This window comes from Aulonocara sp. 'chitande type north' Nkhata Bay, linkage group LG8 (assembly GCF_057382095.1).
Source record: "Aulonocara sp. 'chitande type north' Nkhata Bay isolate Kocher_YH1m ecotype deep benthic linkage group LG8, A_spYH_male_GT1.1, whole genome shotgun sequence".
In the NCBI taxonomy this organism is placed as follows: Eukaryota; Metazoa; Chordata; class Actinopteri; order Cichliformes; family Cichlidae; genus Aulonocara; species Aulonocara sp. 'chitande type north' Nkhata Bay.
In genome coordinates this window covers 24,904,505-24,930,427 of record NC_141351.1, presented here as the reverse complement: position 1 = coordinate 24,930,427, position 25,923 = coordinate 24,904,505, and the positions used below count along the sequence as shown (strand labels likewise).

The following is a 25,923-nucleotide window of genomic DNA, read 5'->3' as shown; positions in this document are numbered from 1 at the left end:
GACGCTTCCTGTGTTAGTATGCTCCGTCAACAAAGCTGCTGTTTTGAGTTTCATTCCTCTCCATATATGAATCCTGCATTTCGGTCCTATTTCCTGCCTGCCTCACAGCGAGAAGGTCAGTTTATCAGATGCATGAAGCTGCTTGAAGAATTTACAAACCGCCAGTTTTTAAGCAGTTTTATATCCTTAATGACACATCACAGCCTGCTTGTGTGTCTACAGTCCCTGTGTGTTCTTTTTGTTAATTTAAAGTAATGTTAATTTAAAGTAATGCTTAATTAAGTAGCTATCCCCTTTAGGGTTAAACATGTTTTTTTTCCTTGCTAATAACTGTTTGTTATCAGTGATTTTTAATTTGCTTATTTTCAGTATTTTTTGTCAGTATGTATGTTCGTAATAAAAATTGTATTCTTATCAACTTATCAACTACTTTCTTACCCTTCATTGATATTTCTCCACTTAATTAGACTATTTCCAAAATGATTCAACAATGAGAGATTGTATAGAAACACTGAAAATGATGTCTTAAGATACAAAAACAAATTAACTCGGAGGATCCATCCTAGGATAGGTGTTAGCAGAGGATACGACAGAATCTTTTTACTTTTGCCCTATTGGATAGTAATAGTGAAGACACGTAACAAAGGGCTGCAGAACAGACCTGAACCCGGGCCAGCCGCTCTCAGCCATATGGCATATCGTCGGCTACTCAGATCTCTTATCTTGAGCTATATTTAAGCATTTCAAATTATTTCCACCTACAAGATTAAACATCATTAATCCATAACTTTGATTATAATGTTTATTATTCTGTATAATGAGTATGATTGCTTCACGTACTTTAATTATATTTGCCTAAATCTTTAGTACTCTTAATCTATTTCAGTAAGATTGCGGCTTTTACTTAAGTTAAAGTTTAGAGAGAAAAAAGGAGGCTTGAATGTGTAGGAACCTTCGTTTTCTTGTACTGAGTTTCAGGGGGGAACAAAACAAAGATCGGACTCACTGGCATGTAGCTTATGGAGACGATGCCCATCCCTCGGTATGTTTTTTGCGAACCGTGTTGTGTTCTGTGAATTTTGAGGAGCCACAAGCTGACAAATGGAGGATCTCAGCGTTTAATAAACTCACTGGAGCGCGAATCTGAGCCGCCAATGAAGCTAAAACACGAAGATACGGAAGTAAATGTGGAGGGGCTGCCGCAGGAAGGCAGGGTGAACATCGGTGTTACCTTCCCCAGGTGGAAAGCACTGAAGAGGGACAAATGTTTCCAGACTGACGCTGAACTTGCGTGTTTTCTGCTGGACAGGTAACCTCTGCTACCTATGGGGGAAATATCTTAACCCCGTTGGGATACAGATTGTACGTACGATGCTCCAAAAGTTTAAACTCAGACTTGGGGTGTAACAGGTGTAAATGCGTCATGCTGCTTTTCTCGACCGCGGTAAAGTGAGCCGTCATTTGTGAGCCGCGGTCAAGCCAGCCGCCTCGTATCCGCCGCATAAATTTCCTTGCGCTTTTACACCAGTCTTTACGGTAGCGCCTTTTCGCTTTATATCCTGATTGAAAGCCTAGACTCGCGCACACGTGCGCGCGCGCGAACAGTCGCACGCACATGCGCGCACACAAATTACAATGAAACAGCCCGATACAGTCAATACAATTATGGAAATGTCAGAAATTCATGAAAAATCATCCTGAGTAGTTGAGGTCCAACTTTCAACAGATTCCTTCTCTGGGACACCTACTGTACCTGTGTGCCAGGTTTCATCCAGATTTACTGTAGAATTCCTCAGAAATTAAAGGGTACTTGTATCCACTGCAGTCAGCCAATACAATATAATTATGTCAATTCTCAAAAATTCATGAAAAATCATCCTGGGTAGTTGAGGTCCAACTTTCAACAGATTCCTTCTCTGGGACACCTACTGTACCTGTGTGCCAGGTTTCAGCCAGATTTACTGTAAAATTCCTCAGAAATTAAAGGAAACTTATTTTCAACGCAATCAGCCAATACAATAGAATTATGTCAATTTTCAAAAATTCATTAAAAATCATCCTGAGTAGATGAGGTACAACTTTCAACACATCCCTCCTCTGGGACACCTACTGTACCTGTGTGCCAGGTTTCATCCAGATTTACTGTAGAATTCCTCAGAAATTAAAGGAAACTTATATTCAATTCAATACAGTCAATACAATAGAATTATGTCAATTTTCAAAAATTCATTAAAAATCATCCTGAGTAGTTGAGGTCCAACTTTCAACACATCCCTCCTCTGGGACACCTACTGTACCTGTGTGCCAAGTTTCATCCAGATTTACTGTAGAATTCCTCAGAAATTAAAGGGTACTTGTATCCAATCTAATACAGTCAATACAATAGAATTATGTCAATTTTCAAAAATTCATTAAAAATCACCCTGAGTAGTTGAGGTACAACTTTCAACACATCCCTCCTCTGGGACACCTACTGTACCTGTGTGCCAAGTTTCATCCAGATTTACTGTAGAATTCCTCAGAAATTAAAGGGTACTTGTATCCACTGCAGTCAGCCAATACAATATAATTATGTCAATTCTCAAAAATTCATGAAAAATCATCCTGAGTAGTTGAGGTCCAACTTTCAACAGATTCCTTCTCTGGGACACCTACTGTACCTGTGTGCCAGGTTTCAGCCAGATTTACTGTAAAATTCCTCAGAAATTAAAGGAAACTTATTTTCAACGCAATCAGCCAATACAATAGAATTATGTCAATTTTCAAAAATTCATTAAAAATCATCCTGAGTAGATGAGGTACAACTTTCAACACATCCCTCCTCTGGGACACCTACTGTACCTGTGTGCCAAGTTTCAGCCAGATTTACTGTAATATTCTTCAGAAATTGCAGGGAACTTATGTTCAGTTCAAGAAAGGCTGAAAGACGACCACCACTGAACAAGACACACAAGCTGAAACATCAAGACTGGGCCAAGAAATATCTCAAGACTGGTTTTTCTAAGGTTTCATGGACTGATGAAATGAGAGTGAGTCTTGATGGGCCAGATGGATGGGCCCGTGGCTGGATTGGTAAAGGGCAGAGAGCTCCAGTCCGACTCAGACGCCAGCAAGGTGGAGGTGGAGTACTGGTTTGGGCTGGTATCATCAAAGATGAGCTTGTGGGGCCTTTTCGGGTTGAGGATGGAGTCAAGCTCAACTCCCAGTCCTACTGCCAGTTTCTGGAAGACACCTTCTTCAAGCAGTGGTACAGGAAGAAGTCTGCATCCTTCAAGAAAAACATGATTTTCATGCAGGACAATGCTCCATCACACGCGTCCAAGTACTCCACAGCGTGGCTGGCAAGAAAGGGTATAAAAGAAGACAAACTAATGACATGGCCACCTTGTTCACCTGATCTGAACCCCATTGAGAACCTGTGGTCCATCATCAAATGTGAGATTTAAAGGAGGGAAAACAGTACACCTCTCTGAACAGTGTCTGGGAGGCTGTGGTTGCTGCTGCACGCAATGTTGATGGTGAACAGATCAAAACACTGACAGAATCCATGGATGGCAGGCTTTTGAGTGTTCTTGCAAAGAAAGGTGGCTATATTGGGCGCTGATTTGTTTTTGTTTTGTTTTTGAATGTCAGAAATGTATATTTGTGAATGTGGAGATGTTATATTGGTTTCACTGGTAAAAATAAATAATTGAAATGGGTATATATTTGTTTTTTGTTAAGTTGCCTAATAATTATGCACAGTAATAGTCACCTGCACACACAGATATCCCCCTAAAATAACTAAAACTAAAAACAAACTAAAAACTACTTCCAAAAACATTCAGCTTTGATATTAATGAGTTTTTTGGGTTCATTGAGAACATGGTTGTTGTTCAATAATAAAATTATTCCTCAAAAATACAACTTGCCTAATAATTCTGCACTCCCTGTAGGTCTGTTGACAGAGCTCTGTACAGGTCTGCTCGAGCTGACCTGAAAAGGGGTCCCACCTGTCCAGCAACAACACATGGCATGGAATAATAGACATCATAAACCACAGAGGCAGCACTGTGAAAACAGAAAACCTGAGTGTGCAGCTAGCAGAGGAAATAAACAGCTTCTTCGCCCGCTTTGAAACACCACAACAGCAGCATTCATCTGCCTCAGCCCTGCTCCCATCCTCATCCTCACCTGGTTCCTGCACCGCTCCATTCACTGTAACGGAGCACGATGTCAGATGTGTGTTCCTAGCAGTGAACCCCAGGAAGGCGGCCGGTCCAGACGGAATACGTGGTAAAGTGCTAAGACCATGTGCCCACCAGCTCACCCTCATCTCCACCAGAATCTTCAACCTCTCACTGGATGAAGCAGCCATCCCATCCTGTCTAAAATCAGCCACAATCATCCCAGTACCAAAGAAGTCTCCCATCACCAGCCTGAACTATTATTGCCCTGTGGCCCTCACACCGGTAATCATGAAATGCTTTGAGAGACTAGTCCTTCAGCACACCAAGAATTACCTCCCCCCAGAATTCGACCCCCACCAGTTTGCATACCGTGCAAACAGATTCACAGAAGATGCCATCACCCTCCACTCGGTGCTGAGTCACCTAGAACAGCGGCAGAGCTACGCCAGAATGCTCTTTGTGGACTACAGCTCACCCTTCCACCACTCGCCCATTGAGAGCCTACTAACTTACTGCATCACAGTATGGTACGGCAGCTGCACTAAGGTGGATAGAGCCACCCTCCCAGCATATTTGCAATGAGTAGGAGATGCTCTGTATCTCACTGTACAACTGTATAGTGACAAAGGTATTGGGTTCTTTTCTAAAAATTGCTATAAACAGAGGAACCCAAACTGATGAAAAGTGGCGAATATTTTTTTTCAAATGACTATTTTTAGTGGATGTTTGATATAGAAGCAGAATGACAGAATGTTAAAAGAAGTTACTTTTAGTCATTCTAAGCTGGGCATTGCGTTCTCTGGCTGTTCAAAGCCATGGAACTTTAGACTTTCCAAGCAAATAATGATGGCCATACTGATGTTCTTTTCAGTACATTTTACTTTATGTTCATTTTCATTTTTATGATGTTTCTATTTTTACATAATTCCTCCCACATAGCAAAATTGGTATGGCCTGGATCTGTCCCACACAATGTGCTTACACATGGCCTGCGTACCGCAAAGAATGACGGCCCTATGGTGGCCCAGATCTGGTTTACCAGAGGTGGCCCACACATGAGCCAGCACAAGGCCAGTTGCAGACACACTGCTGGCCCTGTGCTGGCCCAGAACAGTTTCAGCTCTGGCCCCAGATGTCAGCCTAATGTGTACCTTAGCCATGTAAGCCATGTAATAACAGCATGTGCTGGAAGATAATAGTGCAAAAGTAACATGACGAAACTCTGTTCAGACAGTGAATGGACTGATTCTTATACAGCACTTTTTTACTCACCCATATTACTCAAAGTGCTCTATACAACATGTCACATTCACCCAATCAGGCCAAATGTGGCATGCCATCACATAAACAGTGCCATCTTACCATGCCAGAAGTCATCCAGCAGTGCCGGCTTGACACCAGATCCAGGCAAGACCCGTCTGCTATGTGGGATGACTTGTTCTTTTGGCGTTTTAGTTGTGGATTATGTTTGGGCTGTCTCTCTTGCCCTTTCAGTATTGTTTTCTTGTGCTTCTAAGTGTCCCTTTGTTTCTTTTTAGGTTATGTAGTATGGGTTAGAGATATTTTGTATGTTGTTTTTGTTTAATAAATCCGCCTTTTGGATTATTCCCTGATGTGCCTGAGTTCTGTTATTTAGTGTCACTTTGAAAGGACACACATCCAGCATTGACATATAATTGTCCTTTCAATTTTTGATAAACATTACAGTGAATTGAGATGTAACTTGGCCCAGAGGTACGGTAGGACGCCCAGAGTAAGAAAGTGTTGAAAGTTGGACCTCAACTATTATGGATGATTTTTAATGAATTTTTGAAATTTCCATAATTGTAGTGTATTGGCTGTATTGAATTGCATATAAATGTCCTTTAATTTCTGAGTAATTTTACAGTGAATCTGGCTGAAACTTGGCACACAGGTACAGTAGGTGTCCCAGAGGAGGGATGTGTTGAAAGTTGGACCTCAACTACTCAGGATGATTTTTAATGAATTTCTGAAAATTGACATAATTCTATTGTATTGGCTGACTGCAGTGGATACAAGTACCCTTTAATTTCTGAGGAATTCTACAGTAAATCTGGATGAAACTTGGCACACAGGTACAGTAGGTGTCCCAGAGAAGGAATCTGTATTTTAAAAAAGAGTGGACTTCATATTTGAACTATAATGACACTCCCGAAACATCAGCTTCTGTTCTATGGGAAGCAGGGAAAGCTGTGATGAGAGGTAAAATAATTTCTTTCTCATCACATAAAAAGAAAAAAGAAAACAAAAATATTCAGGAATTAGAAAAAAACATCAAATCACTAGAAGAAGCCTACGCGTCCCACCAAGATCAGGAAACATTGAACAAAATACGCAAAACAAAACTAGAATTAAATGAGATAATTGATAAAAAAAACAAAATTCTTAGTACAAAGACTACGCCTACAAAATTATGAACATGGTAATAAATCCGGTCAATTTCTAGCAAACCAGCTAAAAATAAATAAAGAAAAAACAACTATATGTGCTGTTCAAGATTCATCTGGGAACTGTTGAAAACACGCAGTTCTTTGAATCTTTGGGCTGAAGGAAGGACACTACTCGGTGTATATATGCTCAATCAACAATCATTTATTTCGGTACAAATCACAATAAGAGCATTACAACGTCCGGACGGGAGAGATGCCTGCAGAGGTTCGACAGCATGTCTCAAAATGGTGGCAACTTTCACAGACTTTTATAGCTAATCCTGACCCCCCTCTTTGTCATAAAAGCTGCATCTTCACATGTTTTTCTAATTCTTAGTGAGCCTGGCTCCTGACCTTGCCTCCCTGTCTTTCTGTGTGAAACTGGAAGGGGGGTGAAGAATGTGGTTTTATCTCTTCTGCTCAGACACCTAGTCTCCCTGTTATGGCCTTCTTCACATGATTCAGCAGTAAAACATTCTCAAGAAAACAGTGTCAGACATTCACAGCTGATCAAGGATACAGAGTAATGCACATTTTGTCTAATGAACTACAAATGATTATGTTTCTTTTATTCAAGAGTATAATAAAGACTAAACTACATACATAGTACACCATTAGAACTAAAGGCTAATATATGGCCTGCAGCTGTTAAGCTAATTTACTACCTTGACTACTGGTCATAAAATGGCATATGTTTAACTACTTGTCATTAACAACACCCCCTTTGATCTCTTTTCTCAAAGAGATCACTTACAAGACGCATTCCAGGGTCACAAGGTCCACGTCTCTCCATTCCTCAGGATCATCCTTTAACAGGGGCATCATAACCCCCCGGCCCTCCGGCCCTGAGGTTACGGCCCTGTCAATAAGACGAACTACCAGAGCTCTGAGGCATGGGATCAAACAACAACCACATGTGGTTAAGACAGCAGTAAAAACAGACAGTGAAACCAAGATTGACATAACAAATCCCTTCCATTGCCCAAAAACAGAAGTCATCCATTCCTCCAGCGGATTGTCGATACCTGAATGTTCGTGCATATTATGGGCCAGAGTCCGTAGCCCCTCCAGTGCTCGAGTTACAGAGCCATCCGGAGCTGTATTATTGGGAATAAAAGTACAACACATTTGTCCAAACATTTCACAAACCCCTCCTTTTTCAGCCAGAACCATATCCAGCGCCATCCGGTTCTGCACTGCCATCAGAGAGGTTGGACCTACTTGTTCTGCTAAGCCCTGAATTGCATCACGGGTCAAATTTGACAGTCGGAGAACGTTATAGTGCACATAGTTAATTCTATCTACGTTTTTGTTGGGGGTGACGGGAAACAAGGCAGAAAGTATTGGAATGTTTTCAAAACCGGCTGCTATCTGATCTACTAATTTAAACTCATTTGGAACGCCACGCGGAACACCGATAGAATCTATATATGTGGGTGAATTAACAGTTAAATCAAACGACCAAGATGATCCCTTAGGCCACCCTTGACGTCTGCGCCTAGGTGGTCGTTGCGCATGTCCCTCTACCCTCTCAGAATTATCCTTACCCCCTATTATCAGCAGAGGCGCTCCTAGTCTGACCATGGCACAAACACCAACCGCTTCATTTGGTATTCGCACATGCAGACTCCCACCTCCACAATAATAGTACAAACCGGCTCGAGCCCAAGTACCCACGACCGTGGCGCTCGCACGCGCTGCCTCTCCTCTTCCTGGAAATGTGGCCTCACACCAATCAGCTGGGATCTCGCCAGCGTCATACTCCTGCTCTCCGGGATCATCTGCAGTAAAATTGAAACAAGTATAATTAGCTTTCCTAGGTGTGAACGGTCCGGGAATGGTGTTATTATCTATTGGGGGAAATAAAGCAGATAATGGAGCACATTTTCCTGTAGTTACTGGTCTCCGAGTAAGTCGGAGCATGCAATCAAAACCCCAGGGGTCCTCTGGATACAGAGGTGCCGGTTCAATAAACAAACGTGGGCGTGCTGTAGCGCATGCCACACAATCAGACACCTTTTGCTCTTTTGTAGTTTCAATCAGCCAGTCCAACCACAGGTTGCTGTCCACATAGTCTGGAATGTAGTGTCTGCTGTAACCTGTGAGCCCAAGAAATGACAACATTTCTTTAACTGTACGTGGCTGGGGGTGTGACATAATTGTTTCCCTCTGGGACGCCAACATGCCCACCGTCTGCATCGCCACCACACGACCTAGAAATGTAACTTCAGTTCTGACAAGTTGGAGTTTTTCTCTACTTACTTTAAAGCCTGTTTTAGCCAGCTGGCGAAGCACCGTCAGTGTCGCTTGAAAACAAGCATCAGCTGTTTTAGCGGCAATCAGCAAATCGTCCACATATTGGATCAGTGTGCATCCTTCAGGTAAAACACATGGAGAAAGAGCATTTTTTAGTACCTGATTGAAAATGCCAGGTGAAAGGGCAAAACCCTGCGGCAGCCGTGTGTAACGCAGCTGCTGGCCCCTGTATGTGAATGAAAAAATATCTCTTAAAGATGGATGCAGAGGGAGACAAAAGAAAGCATTTGCCAAATCTATGCATGTGAACCACCGCTGATCTGGAGATAAATTAGTCAGAGCTGTGTAGGGGTTTGGTACAGGTACTGTTTGTGTCTTAAGGACAGCGTTTATTGCCCTAAGGTCATGTGCCATGCGATACTTGCCCGTGCCTGACTTTTCAACTGGGAGGATCGGAGTGTTCCATGCAGAGGAAGACGACTCCAGCACACCCACCTGCAGGAGCCCTGAAATAGTTTCTGCAATACCATTATCTGCCTCTGGACTGTGTCTGTATTGTGAACGCCAAATAGGGGTGTCATCCTTTAACTCAAATGTGATGGGTGAACAAAATGTTAAACCCACATCAGTTGGACCTTTAGACCACAGAGTGTCTGGGAGTTCTGTTAAGCCTTTAACAGCTTCCTCGTGATCAGATTTCTCCCTGCCATGTGTGCGCTTTTAAAAATTTGTGCTCTAACACACTCTGATCAGTAGCTGTCACAGAAATTCGATATGTTTTACAACTGGGTGAGTATGAGACATCAGTGAGTTGTGTTTGTTGCCAATCTGTGGCCCTTGTGGCTGTTCTCACCATGGGGCCTAAATCTTTTGCTTGATGACCCTCGTGTACTGCCAAAGACACATGGGGAACCGCTTCATCCCCCATTCTATACCAACACATTTTATCTTCAGGGAGTGGAACAAACGCTGCCACTCCAGCTGTGCCAACATAAATGTCCTGAGAGTTAAGCTCCCAAGTTGTCTCATCTAAACACTCGTTAAACAATTCCTCAAAGCACTCAGTGCGTTCGCGATCATAAAACAAGGTCACGTGGTAGGGGTCACGCAAGGGAGAGTAAACAGACATGGACATTATCCAGGGACGCCAGAGTTGGTACTGTGCCAGAATTCCATCTGATGTGGTCAGTCGCGCCCAGTAAATCTGCGCTGTACGTTCACAATCCTCAGATAACAGCCACTGTCCTCTCATTCCTGATTGCAAACAGGACAGCTGTGTGCCATCTCTCAAAGTCACTGTCAATCCATCAGCTCCACACATGATAGTAGCTCCCAGCTTAATGAGCAGGTCCCTGCCCAACAGATTAACTGGAACTTGTGATGAAATCATGTATGAATGGGTTAAGGACTGGCGTCCTAACTCCGTCTTTAGAGGGACAGTCACTGGCAAAGTCATGGTTACCCCAGAGAAGCCGATAACACTGATTTTTGTGTCTGTGAGTGGGATGTCGTCAGGAGCCGTACGAATGGTGGAATACGTCGCTCCTGTGTCCACTAAAAAGGGCAGGTTACGTCCATGAACCCTCAGTGGTAACAGGGGGTCTGCCCCTCCCCCTATTTCCAGGCCTCTCTGTGGGGTGTGTCAGTATTGTCCCTGCTGCCCGTATTCCACTGAATACTGGCCTGGTGGAGCCATCTGTGAGTTGGGGGCCGACCATTGTCCACGCCCCCTTCTGGCTGAACGTGGCATGTTGTTGCTGAACGGCTGAGGTGGTTCTGGGCACTCTCGAAACCAATGTCCAGTCTGACCACAGTTGAAGCACACAGTCCCTGGCACATATAAACCTCCTCTTGGCGCACCCCTTTGCCTGCCCATGCCGCCGCCTCCTCCCCGTTGACCACCACGTGAGCCCCAATTTCCTCTACCGACCCCACGGCCACCCCAATTTGTGCCTCGCGCGGGTCCCGGTGTGTCTACTGGCAATGCATTAGGATCAACATCAGTCCCCATTTGCTGGAAACCTTGAGCTACCATTACTTTTGCTATTTTTTCATCCTTTTTCTTATCATTTGCTTTTCCCCTCATTTCACCCAGCTGTAATTTCAACAATTGCTCTTTCATGCTATCTGTCTCCTCAGTTTTAGCCATAACCTCATCATGAGCTGTCTGCAGGCGATGCACCAGATGTTTCTCCCACACATGAGACTCTGCTCCCTCCATGTCGGGATTATCAGTCATGGCCACTCTGACCTTTTCGGGCACACCTTTTAACACAGCGTCTCTAAACCACAATTGTTGCATCCCCTCTCTACCAGGATGCTGGCCAGTGTTAAGGGCCCATGTGGCTTTAGCCTGTTCTATGTACTCCCTTGGAGTTTGATCAGGCTTCCACAACAACTTCAAAATCTTAGCAGCATTTGGAGTGGGATATTTTTCACGTAATGCATGAGATATTTCATTCACAACACGGCAAAACGGGATGCTATCAGCTATCAATGCTGTACCTGCTATTTTTTCTATGTCATCCAGTGCTGTGCCTTTAACACATCTGGCCACCACAGCTCTGAAATCACCTAGGGCCAGTTGAACACCTGTTGTTGCTCTATCAAATTCTCTCAACCACCCTGCACCTCCGTCTGTAATAGGAGGTAATAACTCAATCAATGCAGTTACATCTCCCACCCCGTATGGCTTGTATTTCATGTGACCCCCAGCGGTCACCACCAGGGGAAATGATCCCGGCAGAGACAAAGTGTCCCTGTCATCCTGGCTCCGACGTGTCATGGGGTGTGGTTTGTTTGGAAGTTTAGGTTTAGCTACTCTGCCTCTTCCTGCTTTTTCTCTGGCTGCTCTATTGTAAAAGGCCTCTTCTAGCTCCGGCACTGCATCTAATTTCTGCTTTTCCCAGACACTTACTGGTGTATTATCATCCAGTGTGCCTGATAACCAGCCCTCGTATGCGTCCCCATCGGGCCCGCACACCTCACCTTTCTCAACCTGTGGTGCAACAACTACTCCACTACATGTCTCATCCTCAGAAATTTGATGACGCTGCTCTAGAGTTATTATAGCTGTTTCAAGCAGCCGCACAGCCCGCTCTTCTTCAGACTCTACCTGCTGGGGAGACTGTTTCATGGGCGGTGACTGCACTCCGCCACAAGCTCCCTCTTCATTAACAAAAGTGGAGCTTTGTTTTATTATTTCACCCCTCGGGGGTGGAGTAGGTCGTTTGGGCTCCTTAGATATATCACAATCTACATAGCCTCCTGTAACTTCTAAAACTTGGCCATTTTCACTAGAGAGACAGCCCTGCTCCACCCTCAGCACAGGGTAGAGGGGGGCGGGGGCCTGATAGGGAGGGGGAAAGCCAGTGAGCGATGACTTCACCGGAGAAGCCGGCAGCATCAGCTTCTCAGGCTCCTCCCTTTTCTCCCTCATCCAGTGCTCCACCCCCTGGCATGTCACAGCCCACCTTGTTACACGGGCTTTCTCCTCCTGAATTTCCTGCAACTTTTTCCCGAGTTTCCGCCTGCTCCAAAAAGCAGCCTCCTCTAACTGTGTACTAATGTCCTGTTCTTCTTCCTGACGCTTCTGTGCTATTCCCAGAAGTAATTTTGCCAACGAACTTCTTGATTCTCCTCTCACTCCTTCCTTATCACACAACTTTTTAACTTTGGCTGCCACAGCTGCAGCCTTTGATTTTTTCTCACCCACGCTGCCAGGTCGCATGACCCTCAGCGCCCGCAACAACTCCTTCACCTGCTCATCAACAGTTTTCCACTCACCCTGCATTTCTCCTCTTTCTATGTCAGATTTAAGACCCGACATATTCACACCACCACACACTTCTCGCCCTTTCACTCCTTTTTTTTTTATATTTTTAATACTTTAAATATTTACACCACAGAGTAATACACCCAATTATGCCCGTCTATCTCTATGTGGCTCCGAATTCCCTCTTTATTCTAATTTCACACTCGTCAGGGGACAGGCACACAACAATTTCAGCCACTGAAACGAGGAATTCAACCTTTTTATATTTCTTTACTAAATCTAGACTCAACGTTTGTTCGCAAAATGTGTCTTGTTCTAGTCCGGAAATAAATGTGAACCCGTGATTGCACGGTCGTTCCAGTGTTATTTCCGTAGCTATGCGGGGGCCCTCACCTCCCCAAGTCACCACCTCGGCACCCGGACGCCGCCGGTCCTGGCCAAGCGTCCCTGGACAGGAGGGTCGCCACTCCTAGGGCAAATGTTCCACAGGTACACTAGGCATCAACCTTTGATCCTAAAATGTGTATTTGCTCTAATGTCCTCCTAGTCAAACACATCAACCGTCACTGTCACTGTGTTCACGCTTCACACTCCACACAAAACACACTCAAAACGCGCCTCAGTCACACTCTCCCTCAGTGCACGCTTCACCCACAAGACAGCACCCAGAGCGCGCCTCGCAGCTCCACACACTCTCTCTCACCCAGAGCGCGCTTTGACACTCACACACAACACTTTTCCTCAGCGGGAATTTTACACAGAAACCTCTGAGCTCAACTATTAGATCTTCTTAAAGCACACTGCACCATAGACCAAAATACCCTTTTCTCTGCGATTATGACCGCCACCACGGGGCAAAGTCGCATCATAAACGTGATGCTTGCATCCCCGAAGTTATACCTGACATCATAAACCAGGTGTTGCTCTGTACTTAAATTTTTACTTTGTATTATGGCCGCAGCCCTTTATACTCGACTGACGCCACAAACCACCGTCAAAACCTCTCTCAAATGTACTAAAATTAGCACCAACCACTACTGCACTTCACGGCCGCACCACCGGAACACGCCGTATCATAAACCAAACCTACGGACGTGTTTCGCTCTCGCGTTGCCAGCGTCCAACTGCACCGTGAAGCCAGTATCTGCTTGTCCTTAAATCAACTTCTATTTCATAGCCGGCAAAAGCCAGGACGTCACTGACACCATAAACAAAATAAACAAACCTCGACTTCAATGTACTGAACTTATGGCCGCGTCTTCAGAATAAATTCTAACGTATTATTGCTACAGAAGCCAGTATTAGACAAAATTAAATGTGGAAGGTAAAGTGGCTGCACTCTAGTCCAACGTAGTATGTTATTAGTATCTCGGTAGAAGCAGATTACTGCAATCTAGACCAACGTAGTGTGTTATTAGTATCTCGGTAGAAGCAGTTTATTTAACACCCTGGAATTCAGCCTCAACTTATGTTGTTAGTATCTTGCGCCAAAAACCAGACACCGACAAATTTACTGTGAAAATACATGTGACTCAGCGAACAGATTAATTTGGAAAGCCCAATATGCACATTTGGTATAATACAACAGGTTGTGCTTACCTTTTTGTTGTTAGACCGGTCTTCCGTTCGCCTTGCCCCACGATCTCACCAAAGGCCAAATCTGCACCTCCTCAGCACACCAAAGATCCGGGTCACACGGCACCAAGTTGTTGAAAACACGCAGTTCTTTGAATCTTTGGGCTGAAGGAAGGACACTACTCGGTGTATATATGCTCAATCAACAATCATTTATTTCGGTACAAATCACAATAAGAGCATTACAACGTCCGGACGGGAGAGATGCCTGCAGAGGTTCGACAGCATGTCTCAAAATGGTGGCAACTTTCACAGACTTTTATAGCTAATCCTGACCCCCCTCTTTGTCATAAAAGCTGCATCTTCACATGTTTTTCTAATTCTTAGTGAGCCTGGCTCCTGACCTTGCCTCCCTGTCTTTCTGTGTGAAACTGGAAGGGGGGTGAAGAATGTGGTTTTATCTCTTCTGCTCAGACACCTAGTCTCCCTGTTATGGCCTTCTTCACATGATTCAGCAGTAAAACATTCTCAAGAAAACAGTGTCAGACATTCACAGCTGATCAAGGATACAGAGTAATGCACATTTTGTCTAATGAACTACAAATGATTATGTTTCTTTTATTCAAGAGTATAATAAAGACTAAACTACATACATAGTACACCATTAGAACTAAAGGCTAATATATGGCCTGCAGCTGTTAAGCTAATTTACTACCTTGACTACTGGTCATAAAATGGCATATGTTTAACTACTTGTCATTAACAACAGAACACAATATATGAACCGATACAAATAAACAACATTTTCAGGGATTTCTATAAAACGTTGTATTCACCACAAATAAACCCATCTAAAAAAGAAATTGATCAGTTTTTGGACAACATAACTCTTCCAAAATTATTGGACACTCAAGCAATGGCACTGGATTCACCACTGACACCAGGTGAACTCCAGGAAGCCCTGATAAGTATGCACAATAATAAGGCTCCAGGTCCAGATGGCTTTCCTGCAGAATTCTACAAAGAATTCTGGTCGATTCTAGCACCAGTTTTCTACAGAACGTTGTTGGAAATTAAAGAAAAGGGCAGACTTCCATCAAATATGAATTCTGCAAACATTAATCTCCTGCTAAAACCAGGCAAAGACCCTGTATATCCCTCAAGCTATCGTCCAATATCCCTTATAAATGTAGACCTTAAAATAATCTGCAAAGCTCTCTCAAAGAGACTGGAGAAAATAACCCCCCTCTTAATTCATCCTGACCAAACTGGTTTCATAAAAGGTAGGCACTCATCAACAAATACACGTAGATTACTTAATTTGATAGACTACTCATACAGTAAAAACCTAGAAACTACAATATTCTCTTTAGACGCAGAAAAAGCATTTGACAGAGTTAACTGGAAATTTCTATTTGCAACTTTACACAAATTTGGTTTTGGATCCTCTTTCATAAACTGGTTAAAAATATTATATAATTCCCCAACAGCTTGTGTTAGAACAAATGACCAGACATCCTCCAGCTTCTGTCTCTTGAGGGGCACCAGGCAGGGATGCCCACTCTCCCCTTCACTATTTGCAATTTTTATTGAACCACTAGCAGCAGCAATTAGACAGAATTCAGTAATTAAGGGCATAAAATGCAAGAACGTGGAACATAAAATCAGCCTTTATGCGGATGATGTGTTACTCTTTCTCCAAAATTCACAAACCAATATCTCTGGGGTGATTGAATTGATAAACTCTTTTGCAAGAATATCAGATTACTCAATTAACTGGTCAAAATCTACAGTCCTACCGATTAATTGCTCCCTCCATAATTCCTCTTCTACACCACTGCAATCGGGAAATATAAAATATTTAGGTATTAATGTTTCTCCCAAGCTTGCAGATCTAACTAAATTAAACCATATCCCACTTTTAAAGAAGGTAGAAGATGATCTGGCTAGATGGAAATGTCTACCCATATCACTCATGGGAAGGGTTGCCGCTATAAAAATGATGGTCTTACCAAAAATAAATTATTTATTCTCAATGATCCCAACTAAACCGCCACAAGATTGGTTCAGATCTCTAGATTCATGTATGTCCAAATTCCTTTGGAAAAATAAACCCCCACGTATAAGCTTAAAAACACTACAAAAGACCAAGGATAAAGGAGGACTAGAACTGCCTAACTTTCAGCACTACTTCTTAGCCAACAGGCTTCAGTTTATCTCAGGATGGCTAAAACACACCCTCTTAGATGAACCTTGGCTAGATGTAGAACAAGCACTCTGCAATAATCTAGAGATCTCAGACCTACCATTTATCAGCTCAAACATCCAACGACATGAATGCTTTAAAAGCATCAACATCAGCTCTTCTCTGACAGCATGGTGGGAGTTTCTAAAATTGACGGTGTCTTCATTAATCCCATGCAAATGTACACCTATCTGAAACAACCCTGACATATTACAAAACAATAATATGATAAACTTTTCAGATTGGAGTGATAAAGGAATCAAATATTTAGAACATATACTAGAAGGAACATAATTTATTTCATTTGACGGACTAGTTACACAATATGGGATCAACAAGAAAAGATTTTTAGAATATCAACAAATTAAATCCATAGTAAAAAAGAAATTTAAACCGGGTCAAGTTGAACTACAAACACCACCAAGTGTGGTTCAATTTCTTACTCTTAAACCCCCCAAATTACTATCCAAAATATACAGAATGCTTTCTAAAACAGATGAATCAATATCACTTCCTATTGCAAAATGGGAAGCGGATTTATCAGTTAACTTAGACCTAAACTTCTGGTCTCAGATTTGCTTAAAAACCTTTCATCTAATTAGAAATCCCAGTCTTCCGAGATCAGACGAGGTCGGGTGTGCTCAGGGTGGTATGGCCGTACAATGAGCGGGTGGAGGGAGGTTCGGAGTCTTCTCTCACCCCCGTTCTCTGCGACCTGCTGGAGCAGGGGGGCTAGGACTAGGAGGAGGAGTTGGTCGTCCGACTGCGGTCTGGAGTGTGGAGCCTTCCTGCTGCTGCGGAGTCGGGGCGGTCTGCCTCCCCCCACCGCAGGGAAAAAGGAAACACCACCTGGGTCTGGGTGCAGTTCCCCCCTCCAGGGGCGGGGGCACCTAGACCCGGTTTGTAGAGTACGCTTGGGGAGTGTGATCGTGTGTACAACGTCTCTTTATGTCTGTCTCCACGTTGGTTGAGTGTGGAGTAAGTGCATATGAGAGCATGAGGGTGGGAATGGATGTTTGTATCTGTGTGTGCCTGTATGTCTGTGTCTATATGTCAGGTTGGGTGTCAGGCGCCACCTCTCTGGGGACATCTCAGGCCCTCCAAGGTTTGGAGGCCTATCTCCCCCTACCACCACTTCCCCTGCCAGTGGCGGACCCCCTCAGACATCGGTGCGTTGGTGGTTCTTTGTGTCCGGGGATGGGCGTCCAGGTACACACCGGCTCACTCCTTGGCGGCCGCTTATCGGGGCCTGGAGCCTGGGGCTCGCTCGGGCCACTTCGGAGGTGGGGTGCCCCCGGCCTCTCGGCCTGGGGCTCGGTCACTCAGGCGCAGCTGGCTGCCGGCGGAGCTCACGGGCGCGTCACTGCAACTCCCCCTGGCTTCTGCTCCGCGGCTGCTGAGTGAGCCCTCATCTGGGACTCTCCTCAGCTCTTTCTGGGACAGTGGCGCGGCTGCCCCTCTGTTGGTCTTCCTTGGTCTCTTGTGTTCTGGGGGCCTCTGGATGTCTGGAGTTTTGATCTCCTCCACACCTGCTTCACGCCCTGGAGGACGGGGCTGTGGCCCCCCCACACCCTCTAGCAGATTATTACATGAAGGAACCTTTTAAAAAACAAAAAACAAGCGCGTCCATGCTCACAGGTGTACACATGGGTGATCACACCCACAAACTACACCCTTTTTGGCTCCTACCTCAAAGCACACTGTGTTCTGTTGATCTTATGTGCTGCACAATAATGTTTAACATTTAGTATTTACTGTCATATTCCCATATATCATTGTGATGTTGTTTATTCTATTACTCTTGTTCTCTTCTGCTTGCTTTCTTTTTTCTTTCTCAGCAGGTGATCCAGGTGATTGATCTATGCATTTTTTTTTCTCTGCCCGTTCTGTTGGTTTTTGTCTTTTGCCCTTCTCCCCCGTCCCTCTTCTCAGCTGTTTCTCTTTCCCTCTTTCTTTCTCCCCTTCTTTCCCCCAGTCAAGTCTGTCCCGTATTCAGTAAGTGAAAATAAAATAAACAATAAAAGGTGAATCAAATGGACCATTACGGCAAGGCTGGGATGGTCAGTTTGGTAAAGTAAATCCGTTGGGCATCTTTCTTTGCCTTTTCATCTGATGGCAAAAGAGCCAAACGGGACAGGCCAAAAAAAAAAAAAAAAAAAAAAAAAAATTACAAAAAGTATAGATTTTACAATTATTGACTGCTGTCTTGTAACCACCTTGATAAAACAGAATGATTGCCTCATTAATGATTGAAAATTGTTCCTCTAAAGAGTGAAACAGTTAACAATTCTGCATATTTGCCACAGACCTTACTAATGTTATATCTCTTTGCTGATAGAGTCTGTTTTTCAGTGAATGGCTGTAGTTTGTTTTGTTTTTTTCCAACAGCCTTCCCTACGCAAAGATTCCACTCCTCTAACGTGTCTTGGAAACTTCAAACCATTCGCCTCGGGAGGATGAATTCATGTGAACTGATTAATGTTAAAAAATAAATAAATAATAAAAGAAAAAAAAAAAAAAAAAAAAAAGGATGATTTTTAATGAATTTTTGAAAATTGACATAATTCTATTGTATTGATGGTATTGAATTGAATATAAGTTTCCTTTAATTTCTGAGGAATTCTACAGTAAATCTGGATGAAACTTGGCACACAGGTACAGTAGGTGTCCCAGAGGAGGGATCTGTTGAAAGTTGGACCTCAACTACTCAGGATGATTTTTAATGAATTTTTGAAAATTGACATAATTCTATTGTATTGGCTGATTGCGTTGAATATACGTTTCCTTTAATTTCTGAGGAATTCTACAGTAAATCTGGATGAAACTTGGCACACAGGTACAGTAGGTGTCCCAGAGAAGGAATGTGTTGAAAGTTGTACCTCAACTACTCAGGATGATTTTTCATGAATTTTTGAAAATTGACATAATTATATTGTATTGGCTGACTGCAGTGGATACAAGTACCCTTTAATTTCTGAGGAATTCTACAGTAAATCTGGATGAAACTTGGCACACAGGTACAGTAGGTGTCCCGGAGGAGGGATTTGTTGAAAGTTGGACCTCAACTACTCAGGATGATTTTTAATGAATTTCTGACATTTCCATAATTGTATTGACTGTATCGGGCTGTTTCATTGTAATTTGTGTGCGCGCATGTGCGTGCGACTGTTCGCGCGCGCGCACGTGTGCGCGGGTATAGGCTTTCAATCGGCACATAAAGCGTAAAGGCGCTACCGTAAAGACTGGTGTAAAAGCGCAAGGAAATTTATGCGGCGGATACGAGGCGGCTGGCTTGACCGCGGCTCACAAATGACGGCTCACTTTACCGCGGTTTTTCTCGGGTATATGTATCAGTGTGAGGTGAAGTGACTCTGGTATAAAGGGCAGATTGGAGCCAGTTTTTAACTCTGAAGATTTTGTGCTCAGCCTGTTCAGCATCAGCTGCGACAATAACTTTCATATGAAGGACTGATTGGGGCCAGTTTTCAGCTCAGGAGGTTTATAGACAAACATGTTGGGAGTCCAAAAGCAGCATAATTTCATTTAGCAGGAAAGTAGGGTTTAAGTGTTTTGGGTTCTTGTTCATAACTAAAAGCAAAGTGGAGTGGGAGAAAGATAGGTAGATGCCTTAACCCAGACCTTCCCAAAGTGTGTGTGTGTGTGTGTGTGGGGGGGGGGGGGATGCAGAGCCATGGCAGGGATGCATGCATCGCAGTATGAAAGGGGGGGGGACAAAACGCTTGCACACTGCTAGCACGGGGCGCCTACAGGAATGCAAAGCAAGAGATGAAGCTGAATATGTTTCCAAAACAACTTCATTCTAAGCCAAAGACTAGAAAATATGGTTAAGCAAATCTTCCCTTTGGTTTCACCTGCACAAGTGCCGAGGTAGGTCTCCCTGCAGAATTGGTTTTCCCTTTGTCAGGAGCAGCTCTGGGCTCTTCAAATCACGGACAAACAGTATCCCACATTCTTGATTTTTATTTCACAAACACTTGTTGTAATGGCTAACTACTGGTGACATTTTGGAGATGACAGTTCTTTATACAGTAAAGTTACAGCGGGATACAAATAATATCAGACTGATCCTGCCACGATTTGTTCCCCCGGTTCAAATCACGGACAAACAGTATCCTACAGCTGTTTATGTTTTTAAACCCATTTTGCACAGAGAGGCATTTTTTAAAAATGTATTGATAGCAATGTTGAACATTATTACACAGGAAAAAAACAACTACAGTAAAATAATCACACCGTGATGCCTCTGTCTTTGTAAATGGAGGGACAGTAACTGCGTGTGTATGTAAGCATGTAAAACCTGCAGATAGTCAGATTAACAGTATTTTGTCTCTATCTGCCTTTCTGCGATTCAACTCATGTAAACAATAACGTGGCGCACAGCGTGACGTGAAAAAGGCACATACCTTTGATGTTGTGTGACAAACTCTGTATTCCTCCTCCACACGTAAACGCAAAAAAGGAGTTTTAAAAAATCTCAGTTTTCGGTGATTCACGCCGTTTACGTGTGGACGAAACAGCTGCGTTTTCAAAAGTACCCGTGTAGGCGTGGACGTAGCGTAAAAGAGTTAGTAGTTTATTTTCTTACTACCTGTAGTTTATTGCACATTACTTGTATTTGCTTAATTGTTTACTGCATTTCGTTGCCCTGTACCTGTGCATGTGCAATGACAATAAAGTTGAATTCTATTCTATTCTAATTCTATTCTACTAAATGTTTGAGGTGTGAAATAAACCGCAGTGGAGCAAAATATGGGCGTGTGTGGTTGGAGGATGTGTTTGTGCGTGCGTGTGCATGCGCGCGTGCACTCACGCGGGGGGGCGAACATTTTTCTTGTAAAACAAAGGGGGCCTAGCAAAAAAAGTTTGGGAACCACTGCACTAATAACTTTTTTTCTGTCTTCTTCTCCTTTAGGAAAAAAAAAAAGCTTTTCCAAAAACACATTCAGAGTCATGCAAAAAAAAAAAAAGCAATTTCCCCAAAAGATGTTTCATGTTGTATTTTACTGACACAGTCCTGAAGTGACAAAGCACAGATTTCTATATGTGTGGACTTTCCTTCATATCAGACACAAAACTGATGCTGTACATTCACAGTGTGTGTCTTTTTATCTGTCCGTGATTGTTATTTATTCTTGTTTTTTGCACACATGAGTCCACTGTTCCTTTTAGTATAAATCATAATTAAAATAAATGGTATGTGACTTTAAGACATATCCTGTTGTTTTTCTTTATTCAGCTATGAGAGAAGTGCCACACCATCGTCTGCTATGAATGGAAAATTTTCAGATCTTCAGCAGCTGTTGCCAGTTAAAGAAGAGGTTCGCTGGAGTCCCAGTCTGGACCAGCAGGACACAGACCTTCATCACAAAAATGAGGTACGTGAGGGAGAACAGTTTGATGGCCTGGTTGAAGCTGATATCACCAGGTTTCCAATTAGTCCTGTGAAGAGTGAAGATGATGATGAGAAACCTGACTCCTTGCAGCTTCATCAAAGGCCTCTGACCAGCTGCTCAGATAAACAAATGAAAGCAGAAACTGATGGAGAGGACTGTGGAGGACCAGGATCAGCCACTGACCCAAACCCACAACAGAGTCCTGATTCTCTTGAGATGGAAGTCAGCTTTGGTGATAAATTGCATAAACCTGAAATTGAAGACAGTTATGATGGTAGAAAGAAGAGCAGGACACTTGAGTCAGGCAAAAATGAAGATCTGGAATTTAACAGTGCCAACACATCCTTCAACTGCTCTGACTGTGGTAAACATTTCCTTTATAGGCAAACTCTTCAGAGACATGTGACAAGTCATTTGGGAAAAAGGACAAATAAAAAATGTTTTAAAATGAAGCAAAATCCACATTCACAGATGGCGGGCCACAAAGAAGAGAGACTGTTTGATTGTGATGTCTGTGGACATAAATTTAAGAGAGAAGCAAATCTTACAACACACATTAGAGTTCACACAGGTGAGAAACCATTTAGCTGTAACGTTTGTGAAAAAAAATTTAGACATCAGTATAATCTCTATAGACATTTGAAAATCCACACTGGAAAGAAATCATTTAGTTGTGCTGTTTGTAATAAAACATTTTCACAACGGTGGGACCTGAAAAGACACAAGATTGTCCACACAGGAGAGAAACCCTTTAACTGTAGTATGTGTGGCAAAAAATTTACACAGAGGAATCATTTTAAGAGACATATTAGGGTCCACACTGGGGAGAGACTGGTTGGTTGTGATGTCTGTGGTAAAAGATTTAACTGTAAGAGAAACCTAAAGACACACATGAAAGTTCACACAGGAGCAAAACCATACAGCTGTGATATTTGCAATAAAAGATTTTCACAACCAGGAATTTTGAAAAGACACAGGAGCATCCACACAGGAGTTAAGAGCCTTCGACCAGATGAACCAAGACGTCTTGGTTTGATGGCACTCGTGACACAATCAGCTGCTTCAGACCTGGTGCAGACACAAGTCTTGAACAGAGTAGGTAAGTGAAGCACATTCAATTGCATTTGTTGTAGCGTATTAACATATAACTCGTATGGGCTATCAAAACGCATTATTTTCACAATAGTGTATAGCAGGTAATTGTGCTTTCTTCCAAAGCATTAGGGATTTTCTGATAGTGGGGATTTACTCCAAAAATACACTGTCTGCAGCTGCATGACATTCTGGCTCTGACACGGCCAGGATGATGCTTCTCGTTCCAACAGATGTGTTTCACAAATATCCCAGAACTGACACACTGTTCCATTTGCTTAAAATAGACTTCTTTTTTTTTTCTAACTGAAGCCATGTCAAGCTGTACAGATCAGTTGGGGAGGACAGGCAAATAGCCAGATGAGTGACAGGGAGAATGCAGTAAATATTGAAAATAAAACAACCGACACATGCTAAATACTCCAGTCTATGGACATTTGTGTTTCTGGGTTCCCTGCAGATGGTCAGCAGACGTTCCTGATTAAAGAGGAGTTTCCCTTGAGCCCCTTTGTGGACCAGCAGGACTCAGACCTCTACCAGATAAAGGCAGAACAGAAGGAACTCTTCACCTGTCGTGAGGGAGAGTACTTTAATGGGCTGCAGGAAACTGATATTACCAGGTTTCCAGTCACTGCAATTCGAGTGAAAAGTGAAGATGATGAAGAGAAACCTTACTGCTCGCAACTTAATCAAGACAACAATGATTCCGAGCCTCCAAGCAGCTGCTCAGACAAACAAATAAAGTCAGAAACTGATGGAGGGCACTGTGGAGAGCCAGACCCTGACAAAAACCAGTCTGGTCATTTAAAACAAAATACTGATGGAAAAGTTTCTGACTCTTGTGAAACTGAAGTCAGTATTGATGATGATGATGATGATGATGATGATTGGCAGGAGCCTTTGACAGACTCTGGACCAGAAACTGAAGTCAGTAGCAATGGTGGGAAGGACAGCAAGGCTCTTGATTCAGGTTTAAAGTGTAAACGGTCTCTTCAGAAACATGTTATCAGTAGTTCAGGGAGAAGGTCTTCATGCTGTTTAGCTAATAAGAAATGCTTAAAAGTGAACCGAACTGATTTAGAAGGAATCCAAACAGAAGATAAACCATTTGGCTGTGATACTTGTGGACAAAGATTTAATCAAAACGCACATCTAAAGACCCACATGAGAATCCACACAGGAGAGAAACCATTCCGCTGTAACATTTGTGAAAAAATATTTAGACATCAATACAACCTTAACAGACACATGAGAGTCCACACGGGAGATAAACCATTTAGCTGTGGTGTTTGTGGACAAAAATTTAACCGTAACACAAATCTCAAGACGCATATGCGGATTCACACGGGGGAGAAACCATTTGGTTGTGGTCTTTGCAGTAAAAGATTTTCACAGCCTGGGGATCTGAAAAGACATATGAGTGTCCACACAGGTGAGAAACCATTCAAATGTAGCATTTGTAGTAAAAGATTTACGCAGAGGATTCATTACAAAACTCACATGAGCGTTCACACAGGAGAAAGACCATTTGGTTGTGACTTGTGTGGCAAAACATTTAACAGAGAAGGAAATCTGAAAATCCACAAAAGAGTCCACACAGGGGAGAAACCTTTTGGTTGTGATATTTGTGGACAAAAATTTAACCAAAGCACAAATCTGAAGACACACATGAGAGTCCACTCTGGAGAAAAACCTTTCCACTGTAGCATTTGTGGAGAAAGATTCACGCGAGAGGGAAGTCTGAGGAGACACATGAGACGCCAGGGAATGAACCATTTGATTGTGGTGAAAAGTTTACATGACAGTAATCATAATGTAATTAAATGAATATTTTTTTAATATATGTTGACAAAACATATATAATGCAATGGTGGTTTTTCAGTATTTCTAATTATGTTATTTATTATAAATCTGTAAATTATATAATACTAAACAATAAAACTGGGGGGAGAACTGGTGCTTCCTTTTTTGTGGTTTCTACATTTCAAAAAAATGATTCATGTGTGCTGCTTGCAGGTTCTTGGACTTATGGCACTTCAAATTAATTTTAGTGTTAAAAAGGAAATGGAAGAAAGACTGGGACCTTTTCGTCATTGTTGCATGACAGAAATGCTTTCAGCAATTAAAATTTTATGATTTATCACACAAAGTAACCAGGTAAAGGTGCCGTTAGAAGGGTACGTTCTTTTTGCCAGAAACCTTTCCTGCAGCTTCCTTCAGTGCTAACATGTTATAGATTCAGTTGACTTTATATTCATATATTTTCAGTTTTCTAGGTTCAAGTTCCTAACCCTAAACCACAGGGGGAAGTTTGTTGGCTACAGAATCAGTTAGGTTTAGGAAAAAAAATAATGATTTGGGCTCAAATAAATTTTAGGGCTTTTTTGTGTCTGAAATTCTAAAAAGGCATTTTCTTTTTCAAATGTGTTTTGAGTGGCCAAATAGGCTAACAGATTTTGAATAGAGCCTCCGTAGTACTCTTCATAACATTTCAGCTGCTGCTCTACAAAAATAATTTTTACATTTCTAAGTAAAATTAAAAAGACTACAGTGAATAAAGTCTCTGATGTATCCACAGGTCAGCCTGTGTGAAAAGACAGGGCTTATGTAAGTTAAAGCACTGATTATTGAACAGTCTGTGCTTTTGCGACTATAGTTTTAGAACAGACAACAGGCATCTACATCAGTTCATATGATTCAGCCCTAAATATATGCTTTATCAAAAAGGAAGTTTGGAGACTAATCTTAAAAATAGAGATGGATATTGGTTCCAAAGAGGAGGGGCCTGAAAACTGAAGGCTCTGCCTCCCATTCTACATTTAAATACTTTTAAATGGTGTGAGTGTGAAGTACTCTAATAGGGTGATATGGTACTATAAGAAAATGAGATGGGGCCTGATTATTTGAGACCTTGTATGTGAGAAGCAGAATTTTGAATTCTGGATGT

General features: G+C 42.6%; 1 protein-coding gene across 2 annotated transcripts; it reads left to right on the top strand.

Annotated features, from left to right (window-relative positions):
* The first annotated feature begins 996 nt into the window (after positions 1–996).
* On the top strand, positions 997–24,946 carry LOC147323876 (uncharacterized). Of its 2 annotated transcripts, XM_086304488.1 has the most exons (4): positions 997–1,309; positions 21,728–21,866; positions 21,975–22,983; positions 23,437–24,946. In XM_086304488.1, the coding sequence occupies exons 1-4, from the start codon at positions 1,155–1,157 to the stop codon at positions 24,801–24,803; spliced, it is 2,670 nt and encodes an 889-aa protein (XP_086160614.1). In that variant the 5' UTR covers positions 997–1,154; the 3' UTR covers positions 24,804–24,946. The 2 variants fall into 2 exon arrangements, with proteins under 2 accessions (XP_086160614.1, XP_086160612.1); XM_086304486.1 differs by having other exon boundaries at positions 21,728–22,983.
* The last annotated feature ends 977 nt before the right edge of the window (positions 24,947–25,923 follow it).